Source organism: Periplaneta americana, chromosome 5 (genome assembly GCF_040183065.1).
Source record: "Periplaneta americana isolate PAMFEO1 chromosome 5, P.americana_PAMFEO1_priV1, whole genome shotgun sequence".
Classification (NCBI taxonomy): Eukaryota; Metazoa; Arthropoda; class Insecta; order Blattodea; family Blattidae; genus Periplaneta; species Periplaneta americana.
The window spans coordinates 124,668,310-124,687,422 of record NC_091121.1 but is presented as its reverse complement, the minus strand read 5'-3'; the positions used below and the strand labels follow the sequence as shown (position 1 = coordinate 124,687,422).

Below are 19,113 nucleotides of genomic sequence, written 5' to 3'. Positions count from 1 at the left end.
GAACTTCTACAGACTGTGTATGGTGAAGAGGTCATGTCTCGTCAAATGGTTGGTCGCTGGTGTTGCATGTTCAGTGAAGGAAGGCAGAATGTGGAGGATGAAGGTCGAAGTGGGCGTCCCTTCACATCCACAAATGAAAACAACATTGCCAGAGTACAGGACATGGTGTTAGTGGACAGGCACATAACAGTATCAGAGGTGGCGTCCACATTGCATATTGGTCGTGCTCAGGCCCATCACATGCTCCGTGATGTGTTGGGTTACTGAAAAGTCTGCAAGATGGGTGCCGAGAAACCTGACCCCGGATCACAACAGTGCAAGAATGGGAATAAGCCTCGATCACACAATGTGGTACGCGCGAGAAGCAAATGAGTTCCTGTTCAGAGTCGTCACAGGCGATGAAATATGGGTGCACCACTTTACCCCAGAAACCAAGACCGCCTCAATGACGTGGAAGCATCCCACTTCACCAGTGAAGAAAAAATTCAGTGACATCCTCCGCAGGAAAGGTTATGGCCACAGTGTTCTGGGTCGCAAAAGGTGTCATTCTCCTGGATTTCCTCCATGAAGGGACGATCAATGCAGGTGGAGCAGGCACTATTTTTCGACATACTCGCCACCGACATTGAGACATTTGTCGTAGCGTGCAATCAGTTTGAAGAAATCATTCTGGTACTCGTAAAACTCGTTGCCCTGCGATGCAAGGAATTGTCACACAGCCTGCTCCACCTCATCATTATTTCGGAAGTGACGTCCCGAAAGTGCGGCTTTCAATGCAGGGTACAGATGAAAGTCCGATGGGGCAAGATCAGGGCTGTAGGCCGGATGATCCAATATCTCCCATCCGAAGTGACGAATGTGATCTTGTGTGAGCCTTGCTGTGTGTGGTCTTGCATTGTCGTCCAAGAGCATAACACCTTCACTCAAGAGCCCTGGTCTCTTTCGTCGAATGGGGGACCTGAGTTTGGTGAGGGTGTTGCAGTAGCTTGCCGCATTGATGGTCCATTCATGGAGGAAATCCAGGAGAATGACACCTTTTGCGACCCAGAACACTGTGGCCATAACCTTTCCTGCGGAGGATGTCACTGAATTTTTTCTTCACTGGTGAAGTGGGATGCTTCCACGTCATTGAGGCGGCCTTGGTTTCTGGGGTAAAGTGGTGCACCCATATCTCATTGCCTGTGACGACTCTGAACTGGAACTCATTTGCTTCTCGCGCGTACCTCATCGTGTGATCGAGGCTGATTCCCATTCTTGCACTCTTGTGATCCGAGGTCAGGATTCTCGGCACCCATCTTGCAGAGACTTTTCGGTAACCCAACATATCATGGAGCATGTGATGGGCCTGAGCACGACTAATATGCAATGTGGACGCCACCTCTGATACTGTTATGTACCTGTCCACTAACACCATGTCCTGTACTCTGGCAATGTTGTTTTCATTTGTGGATGTGGAGGGGCGCCCACTTCAACCTTCATCCTCCACATTCTGCCTTCCTTCACTGAACATGCAACACCAGCGACCAACCATTTGACGAGACATGACCTCTTCACCATACACGGTCTGTAGGCATTCATGGATGACGGACACACTACTTCCATTGGCGTCCATGTTGTCAGCACACGTCTGTCTGCCATCGTGATTTTTACTCGAATAAATTTGGGCACGCTGTTCAACTGCTATGCTCTCTTTCTCGGCGATCTGTGCATGCGTCATTCCCCCTCTGCTCACAGAATATTTCATCGAACCAGCAAAATGTGTAGTTTCTTATGGTTATTGTTTGTTTCACCTGCTATACTATCTTCACATTAAAAAAAAAAAAATACGAAACTTACTTTCGGAACACCCCTCATATGTAGTGACTTCATCAACGCCTAATGTGTTCATATGATCACGACACATTTATAATTAGTACACTTGCGTCGTAATGAAAGACTAAACATCTTTAGCAATATAGCAGAAGCTATTATTATTCTAGAGTACGGCTAACATAAATATCTTCAAACAATGCGTTAAAAGCAGTACTTACACAAAGACTGTCATTTTATTCCAGCTGATGAAGGTGAACAGATAACTAACACTGCAGACAGCTCCTAACTGTGTCCCGACAATGATCTTATCACAATGACAGCATTGCCACATATCTTCTGAACCAAAAGGCACTTCCAAAATTCAAATTCATAACTATTTTTTCAACAAATAAACACATGTTTGCCGTGATCATATGATCACGCACAGCAGTAATGGGTTAAAGAGCAGAGTACACGTACTAATGGCGTAGAGTATTGTAGGGACTAGACATCCAAAAACGATGCAGTATCATGCTACTTGAAAGGCAGTATGTGTAGCTACTAGTGGGGTATGATAGGGTAGAATAGAGATCAATCGTTCATGAATGACACAGCATCATGCTATTCATGTTTACACGGTATTTGGAATAGCATTACGACACACATACTCACCCTGAAAATTCATCAGGTCACATTCATTGAGCATGGCGGACGACTTACAACTGCATTATACATTACATGTAATGTCATTCTGTGTGATAATCATATCACACTATTATCCCCGTAATGTTGCGACCACATACTCGTACTATGGATGCATGGCACAGTGGTGGACTCACAACTGAATTCATATTGGTCTTTGTGTGATAACCATATGTCACACTGGCATCTAGTAATGCGACCACATACTTTGGATGCCATACGATATATGACATAAAACATCTCATGATACCGTCGACTGACTTTGAAAAAAAAAAATAGTTACCATGACTTGTGCCCCAACCCTTGTAGCAATGATGTTGACTGATGTCTATGATTATATGTGACTACATGTGACTGCTCCAGACAATTCTTAAGTCGGAAGATTCATACTAAGTTGAATGACAAGATAACTGAGATGTATTATCGTCCTACTGAACTCTTTGATATTCAAACATACACCACTCATTACATATTTGTTACTCGTCATGTCAATCAATATTGTTGGTATAATATTTATGGCACTGGTATGCCAATTCACAGAAGAGCAATAGGCCTACGCAAAACGTCTGTTGTCTTGTAGTGGCAAACCATGTGTCGTCGTCATTTAGTTCAGTTACATTCGGGATAAGTCACAACATTCTAATCACCATGAATCAGCCGAACACATAAATCATACTGTGACAAAATCACCGTTATCTGTCACAATGATAAATCACCATCTCCGCCCAATATGTGACTCACAGTGATGATGGCGACTATGATTATACCACTGTATGTGGCAGTTGCAATCACTAAGAATTAGTCAAACACAAAAATCGCAGTGACAAAATCGCCATTATCTGTCACAGCGATTTTTCCGGAGCTGTGACGACTGAACTGTCACCCTCCATCACCATTATCAATACAAAAGTTTCCATGCAGGTGGGCAGACCTCCTTAGACTGAGACATCCCATAGTATTAGTGTACTGTTACAAATTCTGAAATTATATTTTGGTAGTCCCACATAGTCCAGTGTGCTTTTGTCATTAATTAATGTTGAATGTACCATACTTACTTAACATATAGACATTTTGAAATAGGCTATGTTACCTGATCTACTTGAGTACTAGCATTAAAATAGTTATACTCTTATAATGTCGTCTTTGTGTAAAATGTAATACTTATTTAAGAATATATGTTTCAGTGTACTGATAAAAGAGTATCCCGTAACCATGGACTGGTTAAGCTGTCTGATAATGGAGATATAATTCTTATTGCTGTAAGTACGTACTGAATATTGTAAAGAATAAACAGTGTGAGTAAATATGCAATCATTTCCCAAGATTAAAAAATTACTCAGACTTTCCTGGAAAATACTGTAAATGTAAAGGAAAAGGCAGTGTTTCGTACTGAGAAACTATTTTTATGTGAAACTACTTCCTTTACTTGTTAATCAAATAACATCCTCCAGTTTTCAACACAGTGCACAAAAGATATACACATAGTCTAGAGAAGTTCTTTATAAATGTCATGGAACTTGAAAGACTTTGTGTAGCTAACATTTCTTAGATATAATGGTATCTACGTAATATTTATTTTTCAAAAAAGTTTTATCTTATTTTGTTTCAGACACACACAAACCCATTCTTTTATACAAAAGCAGAAGAATCAGTTGTTCAACTGAATAAAGGCAATTCTGTTATTTTACATAATGGAGATGAACTTGCACTGTTGCCAGATAGTTACAGGTTTCGTGTTGTTATACCACAAGAAACTTTTACAGAAGATAAGCAGAATGTACATAATGAAAATGATCAAAGCAAAGATATACCGATGATCATAAAAAAAGAACAAAGTTTTCACCAGGAAACTGTTGCCGAAGATAATCAGAATAAGTTTAAAGAAAATAATGAAGCCAAAAATGTAAGTATAAAAAAGGAAGAACAAAGTATTGACAAGGATGAAGAAAGGGAGATAAGAGACTTGGATATTGAAAATATGAACTCTAGTACAAATCAGTGTGAAACAAGTTGTGATGAAAAAAGAAACTTACCAAGTTGGATGACAGCATTGGAAAAAGATAATGAAAGTGGTACAGAAACTTCATGTTCCTCAAGAACTGTCAGCAGTCGGAAGAGAAAAACAGTAAAATGTGATACTGCAGTTAAGAAGAGAGGAAAAAGAAATCCAAAAAATAATACTTCAGATAAACATGGTGATGATAGTGATGATATTCACTCAGATAATGAAACTGAAAATAAAGAGAACCCTGAGAACGTGAAATGTCATGAAATGAGTGATGATGTAGATGATGATGATGATGATAACAACAGTAGAGATAATGATGATAATCGTACCAATGCTCAGAAAGTGAATGTAGATTTAAAAAGTGATGAGCCAAGAAATGATGATCAGGCAGTGAATACTGTTGGTGTCTCTGCTTCTGCTGTTGATGATCAAGGAACAACATCCAAGCAAACGAGGCAAACATGCATGTATGGAGCAAAGTGTTACAGGTAAAAGTGTTCATTTGTTTGTAGAATAACAGCAAAGTGGATTAAAATACTGTATTATTAAAAATACTTCGGAATTGATGTTTGAAATGGAGTACAGCTTTGCCATTTAGCAGAACCCAACCCATGAGGCTCCATGTGAATCACTGACTGAGCCAGGCATCTGATTATTAGTTTGTTATGATAACAATCTGTAGTCCATGAAGGAATGAAATAACAAAACTTTTATCTTGAAATTACAACACTAAGTGAAGCTGAACCATTATCACAGTAAAACTTCTTTTATACATTTTTCATATTTCTATGTTTGTTTCTGAAGTTCTGGCAGAATTCCTATATTTTCCATATTAATTTATTTCAGTTATACGTTTTTTTTATGCTTATACGATCATATTTTAAACCAGGAGATACAAACGCCATTTATACCTTTTAAATCAAATTTACTCAAAATTAGGTTTGCGTGAAAATGCAAGACTGCAAAAATACAGCACATGTTCATTGTTAAGATAAGGCCCACTTTGAAATTAGTGGAAATTCAAAGCTGCCCATGCTTTCCTCTACCAATCTTTTGTTCTTAATGATGCTGTTACTATGCTTCAGAAACCATGAGACATTTCATAACAACCTATGATCTAACTGAACAACAAATTATGGGGCATGATTTATTCCTTAGGAGCAAGCAGTTCAAAATAATTGACTTTTTGTAAAATAATCGCATGTTATTAAATGAACTGAAAGAACAAGGTAAGTCAATGTCTTAAAATTTTTTTAATTGGAGTTTTAAATGTAATATATGAGCCTGCTTTGGCTCGAAGCAGCTAAGATTTTCTATAAATCTTACATTCTTCAAGAATATGTGTTATAAATTTGAGTACTGTCTTATAGATTCAAGGATGGCTTAAGTATGAAATTCTAAATTTTTCTTGTGAAAATGTTACTACTGGTAAATTGACTTGACTTGTTCTCCCCATATGGACTTCAAATGATATAATATCATATGTTATTAAATGTTATTTCATTCATAGGTTTTTCTCACTTAGGTCTATGCGTTTTTTTTTTTCTTCAGGTCCCCATAAAAATGTATCAAGTTTTACTGTTCTGAATTTGTACAATTCTGAGCTTATGTGTTTGGCTTACTTACTTACTTACATACTTACAAATGGCTTTTAAGGAACCCGAAGGTTCATTGCCGCCCTCACATAAGCCCGCCATCGGTCCCTATCCTGTGCAAGATTAATCCAGTCTCTATCATCATATCCCACCTCCCTCAAATCCATTTTAATATTATCCTCCCATCTACGTCTCGGCCTCCCCAAAGGTCTTTTTCCCTCCGGTCTCCCAACTAACACTCTATATGCATTTCTGGATTCGCCCATATGTGCTACATGCCCTGCCCATCGCAAACGTCTGGATTTAATGTTCCTAATTATGTCAGGTGAAGAATACAAATCATGCAGTTCTGCGTTGTGTAACTTTCTCCATTCTCCTGTAAATTCATCCCTCTTAGCCCCAAATATTTTCCTAAGCACCTTATTCTCAAACACCCTTAACCTATATTCCTCTCTCAGAGTGAGAGGCCAAGTTTCACAACCATACAGAACAACCGGTAATATAACTGTTTTATAAATTCTAACTTTCAGATTTTTGGACAGCAGACTGGATGATAAGAGCTTCTCAACCGAATAATAACACGCATTTCCCATATTTATTCTGCATTTAATTTCCTCCCGAGTGCCATTTATATTTGTTACTGTTGCTCCAAGATATTTGAATTTTTCCACCCCTTCAAAGGATAAATCTCCAATTTTTATATTTCCATTTCGTACAATATTCTGGTCACGAGACATAATCATATACTTTGTCTTTTCGGGATTTACTTCCAAACCGATCCCTTTACTTGCTTCAAGTAAAATTTCCGTGTTTTCCTTAATCATTTGTGGATTTTCTCCTAACATATTCACGTCATCCGCATAGACAAGAAGCTGATGTAACCCGTTCAATTCCAAACCCTGCCTGTTATCCTGAACTTTCCTAATGGCATATTCTAAAGCGAAGTTAAAAAGTAAAGGTGATAGTGTATCTCCCTGCTTTAGCCCACAGTGAATTGGAAAAGCATCAGATAGAATGTGACCTATACAGACTCTGCTGTATGTTTCACTGAGACACATTTTAATTAATCGAAGTAGTTTCTTGGGAATACCAAATTCAATAAGAATATCATATAATAATTCCCTCTTAACCGAATCATATGCCTTTTTGAAATCTATGAATAACTGATGTATACTCCCATTTTTTCTCCATTATCTGTCTAATACAAAAAATCTGATCAATGGTCGATCTATTACACCTAAAACCACACTGATGATCCCCAATAATGTCATCTATGTACGGAGTTAATCTTCTCAAAAGAATATTGGACAAAATTTTGTACGACGTCAACAGAAGTGATATTCCTCGAAAGTTACCACAGTTGGTTTTGTCCCCCTTCTTAAAAATAGGTACAATTATGGACTCCTTCCATTGTTCTGGTACAATTTCCTTTTCCCAAATACTCGTAGCAAGTACAAGTTTATAAATTTCCACCCTTTTGTATTAATTCTGCTGGAATTTGATGTGTTTGGCTAGTATCAACAATGCTATTATGCTATTAACAGTGACCTTGTAGGTAGAGATGTGTGGGCAGTAAGGAAAAAGATTGTGTTACTATGCATTAACAAATTATAGACTTAGTATCAAGTTAAAAATTAATACAGTGAATGTATTAAAAAAATGCGTTAATATAATATTGTATAATATTTTCTGTTTATATTCACTGTCACTTAGGACCGGTATTATAAATGCCGTTTAAACCTTATGTTGAATTTAAACTCAAGTTTTTCGTTCTGCTTCGTATTATAAACCTTAACTACTAGTTAACCTTGAGTTAACTTGGGTTTAACTTGATCGGCAGTCTTCTGCCATTTAAACTGAAGTTCAAGGCTCAAAAGTACAAAATGGTGGTTCCCGCTATACACGTGGATGTGACATAATATCCAAGAAGTTATGAGTGAAAGTGAGGAAGTGATAAATATTGCTGAATGGCCACGGTGGCTAATTTTTCGAAAATGAGTGCACCACTTTGAAATATGAATGAACACGAATTTTAAAACAGATTCAGGCTTTCGAAATAGGCAGTCCTAATCATCACAATTAGGTCTACGCTACTACGACGCTACCAGAATGCAACTTATAGTTTCGTTATTGTGAAGCGATTGATAACAAGCTCGCATACAATAATTACGCGACCGCTACACAAATGTTTGGAAGATGTCTCCTGATGATGATGATGATATCATTGCTTATCAGTAGAGACCAGATTTTAAAGGGACAATTTTTCATTAAAAAAGGACAAAAAAGGGATTTGAAAAAGGACTATATTACTCCCCAAAACACACTTCAGCATATTCATGGATATACACAATCTTACATTTATCTCTTCACAACGTAAGGAAAGTGTTGTATTTGATATGGTCAAAAAAAGATTTCAAAAAGGTCTATTACTCCCTCAAAAGGGTGTTATTTTAATTGAAAACACACTTCAGCACATTCATGGATACACATAGCACACACAAGCTTATATTTATCACTTCACAACATAAGAAAAGCGTTATATTTGATCACAATCAACATTTTAATATGTTTCAATATGATTCTGTCTCTTTGAATGCAGAATGTGTTTATGAACAGAAAATGATCGCTCAACATCAACTGAAGCTAGAGGTGAAAATTTTCTTTTTATCCTGAACTCTAAATCAGCACACTTTATTAGTTTTTCAATAATAATAATAATAATAATAATAATAATAATAATAATTTATTTATACTGGCAGGGTTAAGGCCATAGGGCCTTCTCTCACATACTAACAGGTGACAAAGTATAGAAGGAGTGAAAATTTGACAAAAAATGTCTGGAATCAGGAGAAGAACAATATTTATTTTTGCTTGCTCAGGAAGTTACAGGGCTATAGGAAAATTATCTGAATGTTTACGATATTCTGTCAAAAAAGGACCAAAATAAGAATGTTTTTAAAAAGGGGAAAAAAAGGAATATGAACTAAAAAAAGGAAAAAGGGGGGAAAAAAAAAAAAGGAAGTCAAAACCACATAATTTGGTTGATGGAAGATAGTTGTGAACATCGTAATTAATTATTTCGTGTTTCGTGTTGAAATAAAAAAAAGGGATTCCCTTTAAAATCTGGTCTCTACTTATCAGGATCTCAGAAGGAAGAAAAGGCGGAGCTGTTGGATGAAGCCGTATATTAGGAACAATATCAATAAAGTGGCTTTTGTTTGTGCCTATGAACTGCAAAATGACGAAAAAAAAGTTCAAATTATTCTATTGAATGTCTAGTATTTTATTTTGAAATTAAATTGTTCAGATTGTGTAATGTTATATATCTACACCCGTGACGTAAAAACAGTTTTCAAAATTCCTATATTTTAAGAAGCATAATCAAAGTAGTATATCTTACCACAATCTGCAATCTTAGTTTAAATTAACATCACTTACAAATAACACGAACATCTTAAATTAAATTAAAGCAAATCTAATTTAAGAACTCGTCTACTATAATTTTACTTTATTAGATACAGTATGTAACATTTTGAATTTAGATTTCAGCTTTTACATTATGCAGTATATGAGTAATATTGAAAGCTTCCAAAATGTCACATTTCCATTTCTTAACTTAATGTATAGGTCTATATATTCTGTATCTTTGGGGAGGTCGAGACGTAGATGGGAGGATAATATAAAAATGTATTTGAGAGAGGTGGGATAAGATGGTAAAGACTGGATTAATCTTTCTCAGGATAGGGACCGATGGCGGGCTTATGTGAGGGCAGCAATGAACCTCTGGGTTTCTTAAAAGACATTTGTAAGTTGTAAACATAAAATTTAATTTAAAATATTGTCATTTTTATTTTTTTGTTTCTCTCTTTGTCTGTCTCTGTCTCCTCCTTCCATTTCTTTCCACTCTTTCTGTATTCTCTCTCTGTTTCTATTTCTAATTATTTTATTGTGTTTATAACATTACACATATAACTACTGTAATTGGAGCTTCTACTCTGTTGTAGTCACATCTCTCTTTGCGTATTCCTCTGAAATTATGGTTGTTTAGGCATGGATATTGTTCTACTAGTTGAGCGAAGGCAATGTTCTTTTTTTCTTCAGCCATCTCAAGCGACTGGTCGCGGCAAGGTAGCAAGGAGACTGACATGTCGAGTCTCACACAACTCGTCGCTTGCAGGTGGCATCGTGATCTCATATCCGTCATGCTAGTGGAAGAAGTTCCATTTAAAACCACGTGCAGCAACTAAAAAGTGACATAGCATAGTGGTATCATTGTAGTAACATAGCACTGGTGGGAGAACGGCCTTAAGCTTTACAGTCCCCTACCTTGATTTGAAAAATTGAAATTCGAATACAATATGCAACGAAAAATGAGAAAGTGCAAAAATATGTGTTTTAGGGTTTGAATTTAAAGATTTGAAAAGGTAAATGATGTCATTTCTATTTTTGAAAACATGCTGTTGAACCTCTGCATTAGTTACTAGTTGCGCTGCACTATTTTACCTCTGGTAGTAGGTATACTGAAAACGATGGAAGATTTCAGAAGTGTCCATAAATCTACTGTACCTACTGTAACCCTGTTGCTCATTGTACTGTGTGTGACAGTCTCCTGGTAAGATTTACTATGAAATACTGGGGCCTGTTTTATAAACACACTAATAATATTATGTAATATTACTAAACTCATAAAAATAATTTTATTATTTGACTGACTTCTGTTTCATAAACATTCTACACAACTTATAAAATGCGTACACTAATATTATAGTTCATTAGTCAGCTGATTGTGTATGGAGTTCAGTTGCGGATAGTCATGTATGGTTTAATCTGGTTGCAATGTGTTTGGGAGTAGACAACAATGCTGTATATTCGCAATGCTTAAGAAGCATACTGAAGTAGCCAGTATTGGTCCTCTACATATTTTTAATGATATTTTCTCTGTTATTGAAGAACAAAGATGTTTCTTAATGAAGATTGTTCACGAGCATCCACCATTTTAAAGCAGTAACACAATAAAACAGCAGTTTAACTTATCCGAGACTGTAATACAGTGCATTGAGTTAAACTCTTGGTTAGGTTTGACTTCATTTTAACTTGATCTTTAGATTAACCGTATTTATAATGGCATAGTTGTTAACTAGCACTTTTGAGGCATTGTAGGTCGTTAAAGATGTGTTTGGAAGCAGGTTTTGTTTAGTACTGCATTCTTCAAAAAATGTTCAGCATGTCAGCTTTCAGCAATAAAATCTCACCAATTATATAGGTGTACTTTATTGGTTTACCTTATAATAAGTGCTGGAACTGTCAACTAGCATCTAATGCACATTTCACATCTTTTGAAAAGATCTCTAGGCACACACTGGATTTCATCTCTATTGAAAAAGGCTGTGACCTATGTCGAGTTTTTCTTAAGTTAGAATGTGTTTTATGCGCTTTTTTTTTCTCTATTTAAAATTATTAAGTTTCGTAACTTTTCTTTCTAAATTCTGTATTGTTGAATCAGATGGTTGTTGAATGCCAGTATATTTTTGTACAAATTTAGCACGACACTTTTAGAAGATTTCTTCTTTATATATATATATATATATATATATATATAGAAAGTAAATTGGCTGTTCTAATATGTACTGTATTACTATGAATTAAACTGAACTGCACTGCACTGAATGGAAGTCAGCTGTATACTAATGCTCTAACTTTGACGTCCCTTCAGCCTGTGTACTATGCAATACACAACATTCCCATGCTTGATCCAGGGGAAAAAACAAACACTATTTTCTCAGCAGTTACATTCAATCTGTAACAGTAAAAGACTGATGGCATTTACCTGAGCGAAACCTCTTTCCTGGAGAATACTCTGTGGGTCAATGTGGTGTTTTCATTTACTGTCTAGAGTTAATCATGTGCGTAACATTGGTTTGAAGTTGGAAAACATATATGAACTTTGTTGTTGTGGACATCAATCAAATGTATATAAACTGAAAATATTTATTATATTATTTTCTTAAATATTTTGTAGTGCATAAGCTATAGAACAACTTGTAAACAAGCTGCTTACTAGCAACAATCATTGCTCTGCCTGTGGATCTTCATGACATAACCTTCAGTAGGAAAGCAAACAAGGTTGGATTTTTTCTTAATACATTGGCAACAGTGCACGTCCATTTCTTATCAGCAAATACTAAACGTTAGGCATGCATCAGTTGCAGGGAGGTCATTTAATTCATTGCTGTGCTCCCTCCATAAGCCAAGAGACATGACGTCTTGTCGCTGTGTAGGCACTGAAAATTCACTGTCTGCTTATCAGTTGCTGGAAATGTTCTCTGTGTGTATCCTGGCACCTCCTTAAGGCTGGTATTCATAATCGACACTTTCGATTAAAGTGTCTTTTGGAAGACGCAAAGTATCACTTTTCCGTTGCACAGTCGACACTTTGGTGCAAAGGAACACTTTGGATGAAAGTGTAGTTCCGATCACACTTTGAGCCGAAAGTGACACTTTGTAGAAAAATGGCGGACATCTTGGAAGTTGTCGAATTATTAGAACATGCGGAAGACATGGCACAAATAGTGGACAATGTACAAATTAGAGATGGGCCTAAAAACAATCCCATGGAATTTTATAATGATATAGAATTTAAAAAAACTGTTCCGATTTGATAAAGAAACTTATTGAGATTGCTTATATTTTCGATGACTGGTTGACAAAAACGAATAATAGACGTATGATTTGAGGCTTTCTCGGCGTTGGTTCGCTAATATGTTTTCGCGGGATATCAGCCGAGTTAAGATTTTGGAATGCTCCAAACTTTCGACTGCTATCTCTGCAGCCATCTTCAGGGAAGTGATGTCCGAACAGAAAGTCGAAACCAATCCCGTTTCACCTGAGACAGCCACATCTATATAACCTTTCGACTTTCTGTTCGGACATCACTTCCCTGAAGATGGCTGCAGAGATAGCAGTCGAAAGCTTGGAGCATTCCAAAATCTTAACTCGGCTGATATCCCGCGAAAACATATTAACGAATAATAGACGTTTGCCAGTGCCTCCAATAATACAGTTATTGACTGCATTAAAATTTTATGCTACAGATATGTACCATACATTAATATATATAATATTATAGTTTAGGTATTTTTGTATTAACATTCGTATATTTATAACCTCAATTCGATGAAGTGATACTAGGTAGATATGCCTATATAACCTATTTTTTATTGCTGAAACGAATTTTTTAACTTAAATAATATTAAACTAACTTCAATCTAATGTAGGCATAACTATCTTAAATCAGCATTGAGAGACCTTACGTGCCTGCCTTCTGAGCAGATTCCATAATTATATTGGGTTTAAAATGATTTTGATTTTTGTTGACGGCCTGTATTTTGAGATAAGATTTATCTTGATGTTGATATAATCATTACTGTTTTGATACTGGTAATATATATTTTCATGCCGGTAAGCAATACATCTACTGTCTCTAGTTCATGTGCAGTCATAACCTCACCATGAAAAGAGATCTCATACTATTAGGCCTATTTTGTTTTGCATTGTAGAAACATTTGGCATTCAAAATATTCCTGAAGAGCAGGCAATAATGGAAACGAGAGAGAGAAAATAGTAGCAGTAGTAATAATAATAATAATAATAATAATAATAATAATAATAGCAGTAGTAATGTGTTTATTACATTCTTTTTTTACTTCTATTCACTATTCACGAAAATGACAAAAATGAAAATAACACGATATATCACTGAAGCAGATACATATAAAACCTAACCTAACGATATAAATTTAATGATTATAAACGTACAGAAAACTTAACCTAACTATATAAACTAATAGAAGATATGTAGGCTACAAAATCTAACTGAACTATATAAATCAGTGGAACGGATACATACAAAATCTAACTTAGCAATATAAATCAATGAAAAAGATATGTAGAGAACCTAATCTAACTATATAAATTAATGGATCAGTTATGTACTGTACAAAACCTAACCTAATTTCACCAGCAGTATCACAAACTATTTGATAAACTGTTATATATCTGAACTGACTGAAATAATCTAAACTATCGGCAACAAAAACTAGAAACTGAAATAAAACAACTTTAAATATATATTTTCTTTCTCGCGCGATCAATTAGGCTCGCAATTCAAATCACAAGCATTGTAATTTGTAGGTTATACGTCATTAAATTGTTATCGTTTGTTCACTTGTTTTGAAAGGCATTGTGGGACTTCTGTTACCAACCAAATTGTAACTCTACACTTTGCTGGCGTGAAGTGCACTTCTTCAATCGTCTATGAATACCACTAATATGAATGAGCCACTTTCGTCAAGAGTGTCACTTTGCAAAGTGGTGATATAAAGTGTCGACTATGAATACCAGCCCAAGTTGGAATTTAGGTTGAGTTCTTTGAAGCTTGTAGAAGAAAATTTCTCTAAATAATGTTTTCTGGTCTTTTAAAGTACACAGGTATAAATTACACAGTGTGAGATGAGAAAAGGGAGTACCAATTCTGACTAATTTCTCTTCTATTAACACATAACATTAACATTTCTTTCCTCGTCTGAAATGGACCCATTATCTATCTATTTCTACTTATTATACAGAGTGATTTATATAGAACTAACACATTTCTTTCTTTATTTCAAAACGAATGATGCGAGTTACAATTTGTTATACCTCAAATGTAGAGTATCTTTGGGAGGTTACTAATCTCTATAGCAAATGTTGAAAATGTCTACCATCCTACATGAGGCATAACTCAACATGTCATTTCATGTTACTGGCCACTTGTTGGGCAGCCGAGATGAATGATGTTTGCCTTCTTCACACATCAGAAATCCACTTGTTTCCAGTTTGTTTACCAATCCCAGTATTGTATTTCTTTGTGGGGGATTACGAACACTAAATTCTCTCTGGTATGCCTTTAAATAGCTGTAATTGAATTTGTAATCCAGTATTGCTTCACATGGAACAGCCATTGATTTAATGTGTACTGCATTTTCAGTGACTAAAACAAAATGTCTAAAACGGCTGCCAACAATCAATCAATCTTCTTAATGTATCCAGCTGTTTGCTGACAACATAAAGTCCACTGTAGTCTATTCAGTTGTTGTTTTTCACGAGAAATGAGGGGTATTTTGATCGGTGTAGCTGCCAACAATAAGGAATAAAGAATGAACATCTGCACATCTCGTGACAGGGAATCAGAACTCCTGCTTAATTTGACGTTAAAAACAGGTCATTAGGTGATTTTTCAGTGGAATAAATAATTTTCAACATTTGCTGTAGAGATTAGTAATCTCCCAAAGATACTCTACATTTGAGGTATAGCAAATTGTGGCTAGCATCATTCGTTTTAAAATAAAGAAAGAAATGTGCTAGTTCTATATAAATCACTCTGTACAATGTACAAAGCAAGAGTACTATGATGCTGCAAAAAATCAATTTCGATATTTTGACGGAAGTAAACGTTTAGAACATTCCTGGTACTGAAAAAAGTAATTTTGAGTACATCATTTGTCTGTATATAACTAATTGTCCTAAACTATTAGGCGGATTTTATATTCAGTATCTACACAGTTTATCTGAAAATGATGCACATGACATTATTATGTAATTTTAGTATAAAATTAAGAGGTCCTTATTTGAGATCAGGAACATAGCCTGAGGACACTTTACTTTTGAGGGCTGCTCCACTCTTCAGCAGTTACCCTGAATTCCCCTCTGCCAGCCTTCATGATCCTGTTAAATCTTCCTCCTGTGGGTGGCATTTCCTCATCATTTGCACTATCCTGGCTCTCCATGTTGCTCTCAATCATGCATGTTTCCTACTTTTATGCGGTAACCATTCTAGAAATATCTTCGGCCATCTTTTTTCCATTCCTTTTACAAGAGTCCATTCCTCCACCCTAGATATCTGTATACTCTCTACTACACTTTCCAGAATCTTTTTTTTTTTTTCTTTATAAAGCTTATTTGTACATGCTTTATCATCTGTAGTCATATCACATGTTTAGAGTCTGTGGGATACCAGTAGGCTGTGTTTACTATTGTTGAGTTCCTGTTTCTATTGTGTGTTGTAGATGGCTTGTGTTCATGTAACTGATCTGAGATTTTGATTAATATTAATGATAATGGTGATTGAAGCGATGATGAATCATGGCATGTAAATTTTCAATCTGGTATTTGCCTTTGTAACTGAGAGAAACCATGAAAACTCCCAGTCAGGTCGACCGGGACCTCCCTATTGTGAGTCTCAAATGCTACCATCTGAGACAACTTGTTCGGTTTCTTTTCTTTATCTGTTTGGAGATAATCTACACAGGACCCCATTCAACTCTCTTTTGCTCCCCTTGCATTCCTTATTGTAGAGAGCCATCATTTTACTCAGCCTCACTTTCAGTTGCACCATGACCGCAAGCATAGACCACTCACCTGTTGGATTTCAGGCGACTAGCAAGAGTTGAAAGTTCGTAAAAGCTATGATGCATGCCTAATACAATCCATCACTGAGCAATACTTACCTTCCTGTCTACTTTTCTCAGCTGGAGAAGGTGGAGTGGGGAGTTAAGGGGAAATCTGCATTGACACAAGGTATTAGTGCCCAGGCCTGCTCTAGTCCCTGTACTGTCAGCATTTGGTGGATTGACGTGATGCACACCCATTCTTATGCGTCAAGATAAATCAGATGAACGGACGGTTAAATTAATATTATTTTGCAAATTAAAATTGTGAATGTGCCTAACATTGCTTACCTGCTTGCTTGCTTATGTAACTGATCTTGACTATTTGTAATTTTCTACCATTTTTTTTATGTAATTTCTAAGGTACCTTCTTTTGTGTTGTTTTGTATTTCATGTATATTATTGAAACCTGGTTGAGTGGTAGAGAAGGCCTTATGGCCTTAACTCTGCCAGGCAAAATAAAACTACTACCTTTCCAAAGAAGCTATTGATATTGTTTTCCTTGTGCTTTGAGACATGTTGTATCATCATAACAGATTTTCTTTCACACTTTGCAACTCCTCTTGCGAAATGTTGGCTATTTATTCTTGTATGTTATTTTGCAGTACATCTAGTGTTCGGGGATTTGATTTATACGCTCTTGTCTTTTAAAGTGACCCACATTTAAAAATCGCAGGGTGTTAGATCTGGGGATTGAGCAGGCCACAATCCTGCACTAATTACTTTGTCATCAAATACACCCAGCAATCACATGCAATGAAGACCAAGCTGTATGAAATGTAGCCACATCTTGCTGAAACATACCATATATTCCGTCTTCAGTCAAGTGAGAAAAAAAAAGGCCAAAATTTATGGCTACATAACAAGCAGCATTGTTTCGTGAAAAAAAAAATATATACACACACACACAGTGTGTTCAAAAGATATGAAATATTAATTACTCATAATTTTTAAATTTTATTTTCACAAAAAAAAGTTTTATACAGAAGTTGTTGGAGAGAACCATATAATATGATACCAGTGTTCGAAAAAAGTTATTTAGGCATAGAGGGTGTGGTAGAAAACTTTATTTTTTAAATGGCACCATGTATTAAAATTTACATGTTTTCCTTCGAATCTCCATTAAATTTACGTATGAATGTGTAGAAATATTTACCCATTCACACATTTCATGTCTTTCAACTATTAAACTTCTTTGGTGGATTTCAAACGAGATAAATAAGTATGTAAAACTCATGTTGAGTAGGCCATAAAAGTAAACAAAACACTATGACTATGAGATGGGACAGACCAGCCATGTAACTGTGAGAGAGACTATAGATTGTTTTCATGATACACTGGGACATGTTTGGCTGTGGATGGTTCTCATTTTGAGCATCTGTGATAAAGGTTGGTTATCCAAAGTGTTTTGTTTACTTTTATGGCCTACTCAACTTGATTTTACATACTAATTTGTCTCAAGTTTAAAATTCACAAAACAAGTTTAATAAATATCTGAAAGACATGAAACGGATGAATGAGTAAAATTTCTACACATTCATATGTAACATTTAGTGGAGATTCAGAATACGTAAATTTAAATATAAGATGCTATTTTAAAAAAATGAAGTTTACTGTCGCATCTTGTATGCCTGAATAACTTTTTCGAAACTGGTATCATATTGTATGGTATCATTTTTTTTTTGTAAAATTAAAATATAAGAAGTTACGAATATATTCAATACTTTTTTAACTATGTGTGTGTGTGCGTGCGTGCGTGCGTGCGCGTGCGCTTTTTTAACTTGTAACTTAAAATGGAAAAAAATAAAAAGTTGCGTTTTTTTGCATTGTGTTCAGACACACTTGAAGTTTTGGTAGCCACTTACAAAACTTCATTGTGTGCTCCATTTGTAACACGCAGGCTATCAAGGCAGTACTCCACTTCCGCCCAGGGTCAGGCCAGCATTTCCGCATTAACCTGTGCAATCACATGCTTCATGACCATGTGGTGGGCCCCTTTTTCTTTGCAGAGCCTCAAGAACCGCAGATATTTACCTGCTCATGTTGCAGCATTTAATCTGACATGCTTCAGTGCAAGATAGTGCTCCTTCTCATTGGGTCTTGACCTTTAGGGAGACATTGGACCACACATTTCCTGGTCGCTGGATTGGCAGATGAGAGCCTATCCCTTGGCCCCTAAAATCTGCAGACATTACCCCTCCTCCTGGAATTTTTCCTATGGGGATTGTGAAAGATGTGGCCTACAGGACCCCAGTGGGGCATCTGCAGGAACTTTGTACTCACATGACCGCTGCGATCACATGGGTTAATGTGGAAATGCTGGGCTGGACCTGGGCGGAAGCGGAGTACTGGCTTAATAGCTATCTTGCGTGATATGAATTAGCGTCGTGCATTACAGGCGCTATGTTCGGTTCAAGTTTGTCTAGTATGGCGAAGTTCGATATTCGCTGATGTTCGCTTTGTAGGAAGAAATCTGTCATGTTTGTTCTATCTTGCTATAAAATAGTAGCTGTCCTTCACTCCCACTCATTCA

The 19,113-nt window shown here is 36.2% G+C and overlaps 1 protein-coding gene across 3 annotated transcripts in view; it reads left to right on the top strand.

Annotated features, from left to right (window-relative positions):
- Positions 1 to 19,113, top strand: part of LOC138700152 (WD repeat-containing protein 20-like) — a 276,921-nt gene that overhangs the window by 222,309 nt on the left and 35,499 nt on the right. For all 3 annotated transcript variants that reach the window (XM_069826535.1, XM_069826534.1, XM_069826536.1), the window contains exons 4-5: positions 3,678 to 3,752; positions 4,103 to 4,989. In XM_069826535.1, coding sequence (XP_069682636.1) covers positions 3,678 to 3,752; positions 4,103 to 4,989 — 962 coding nt within the window. The remainder of the gene's footprint in view (positions 1 to 3,677; positions 3,753 to 4,102; positions 4,990 to 19,113) is intronic.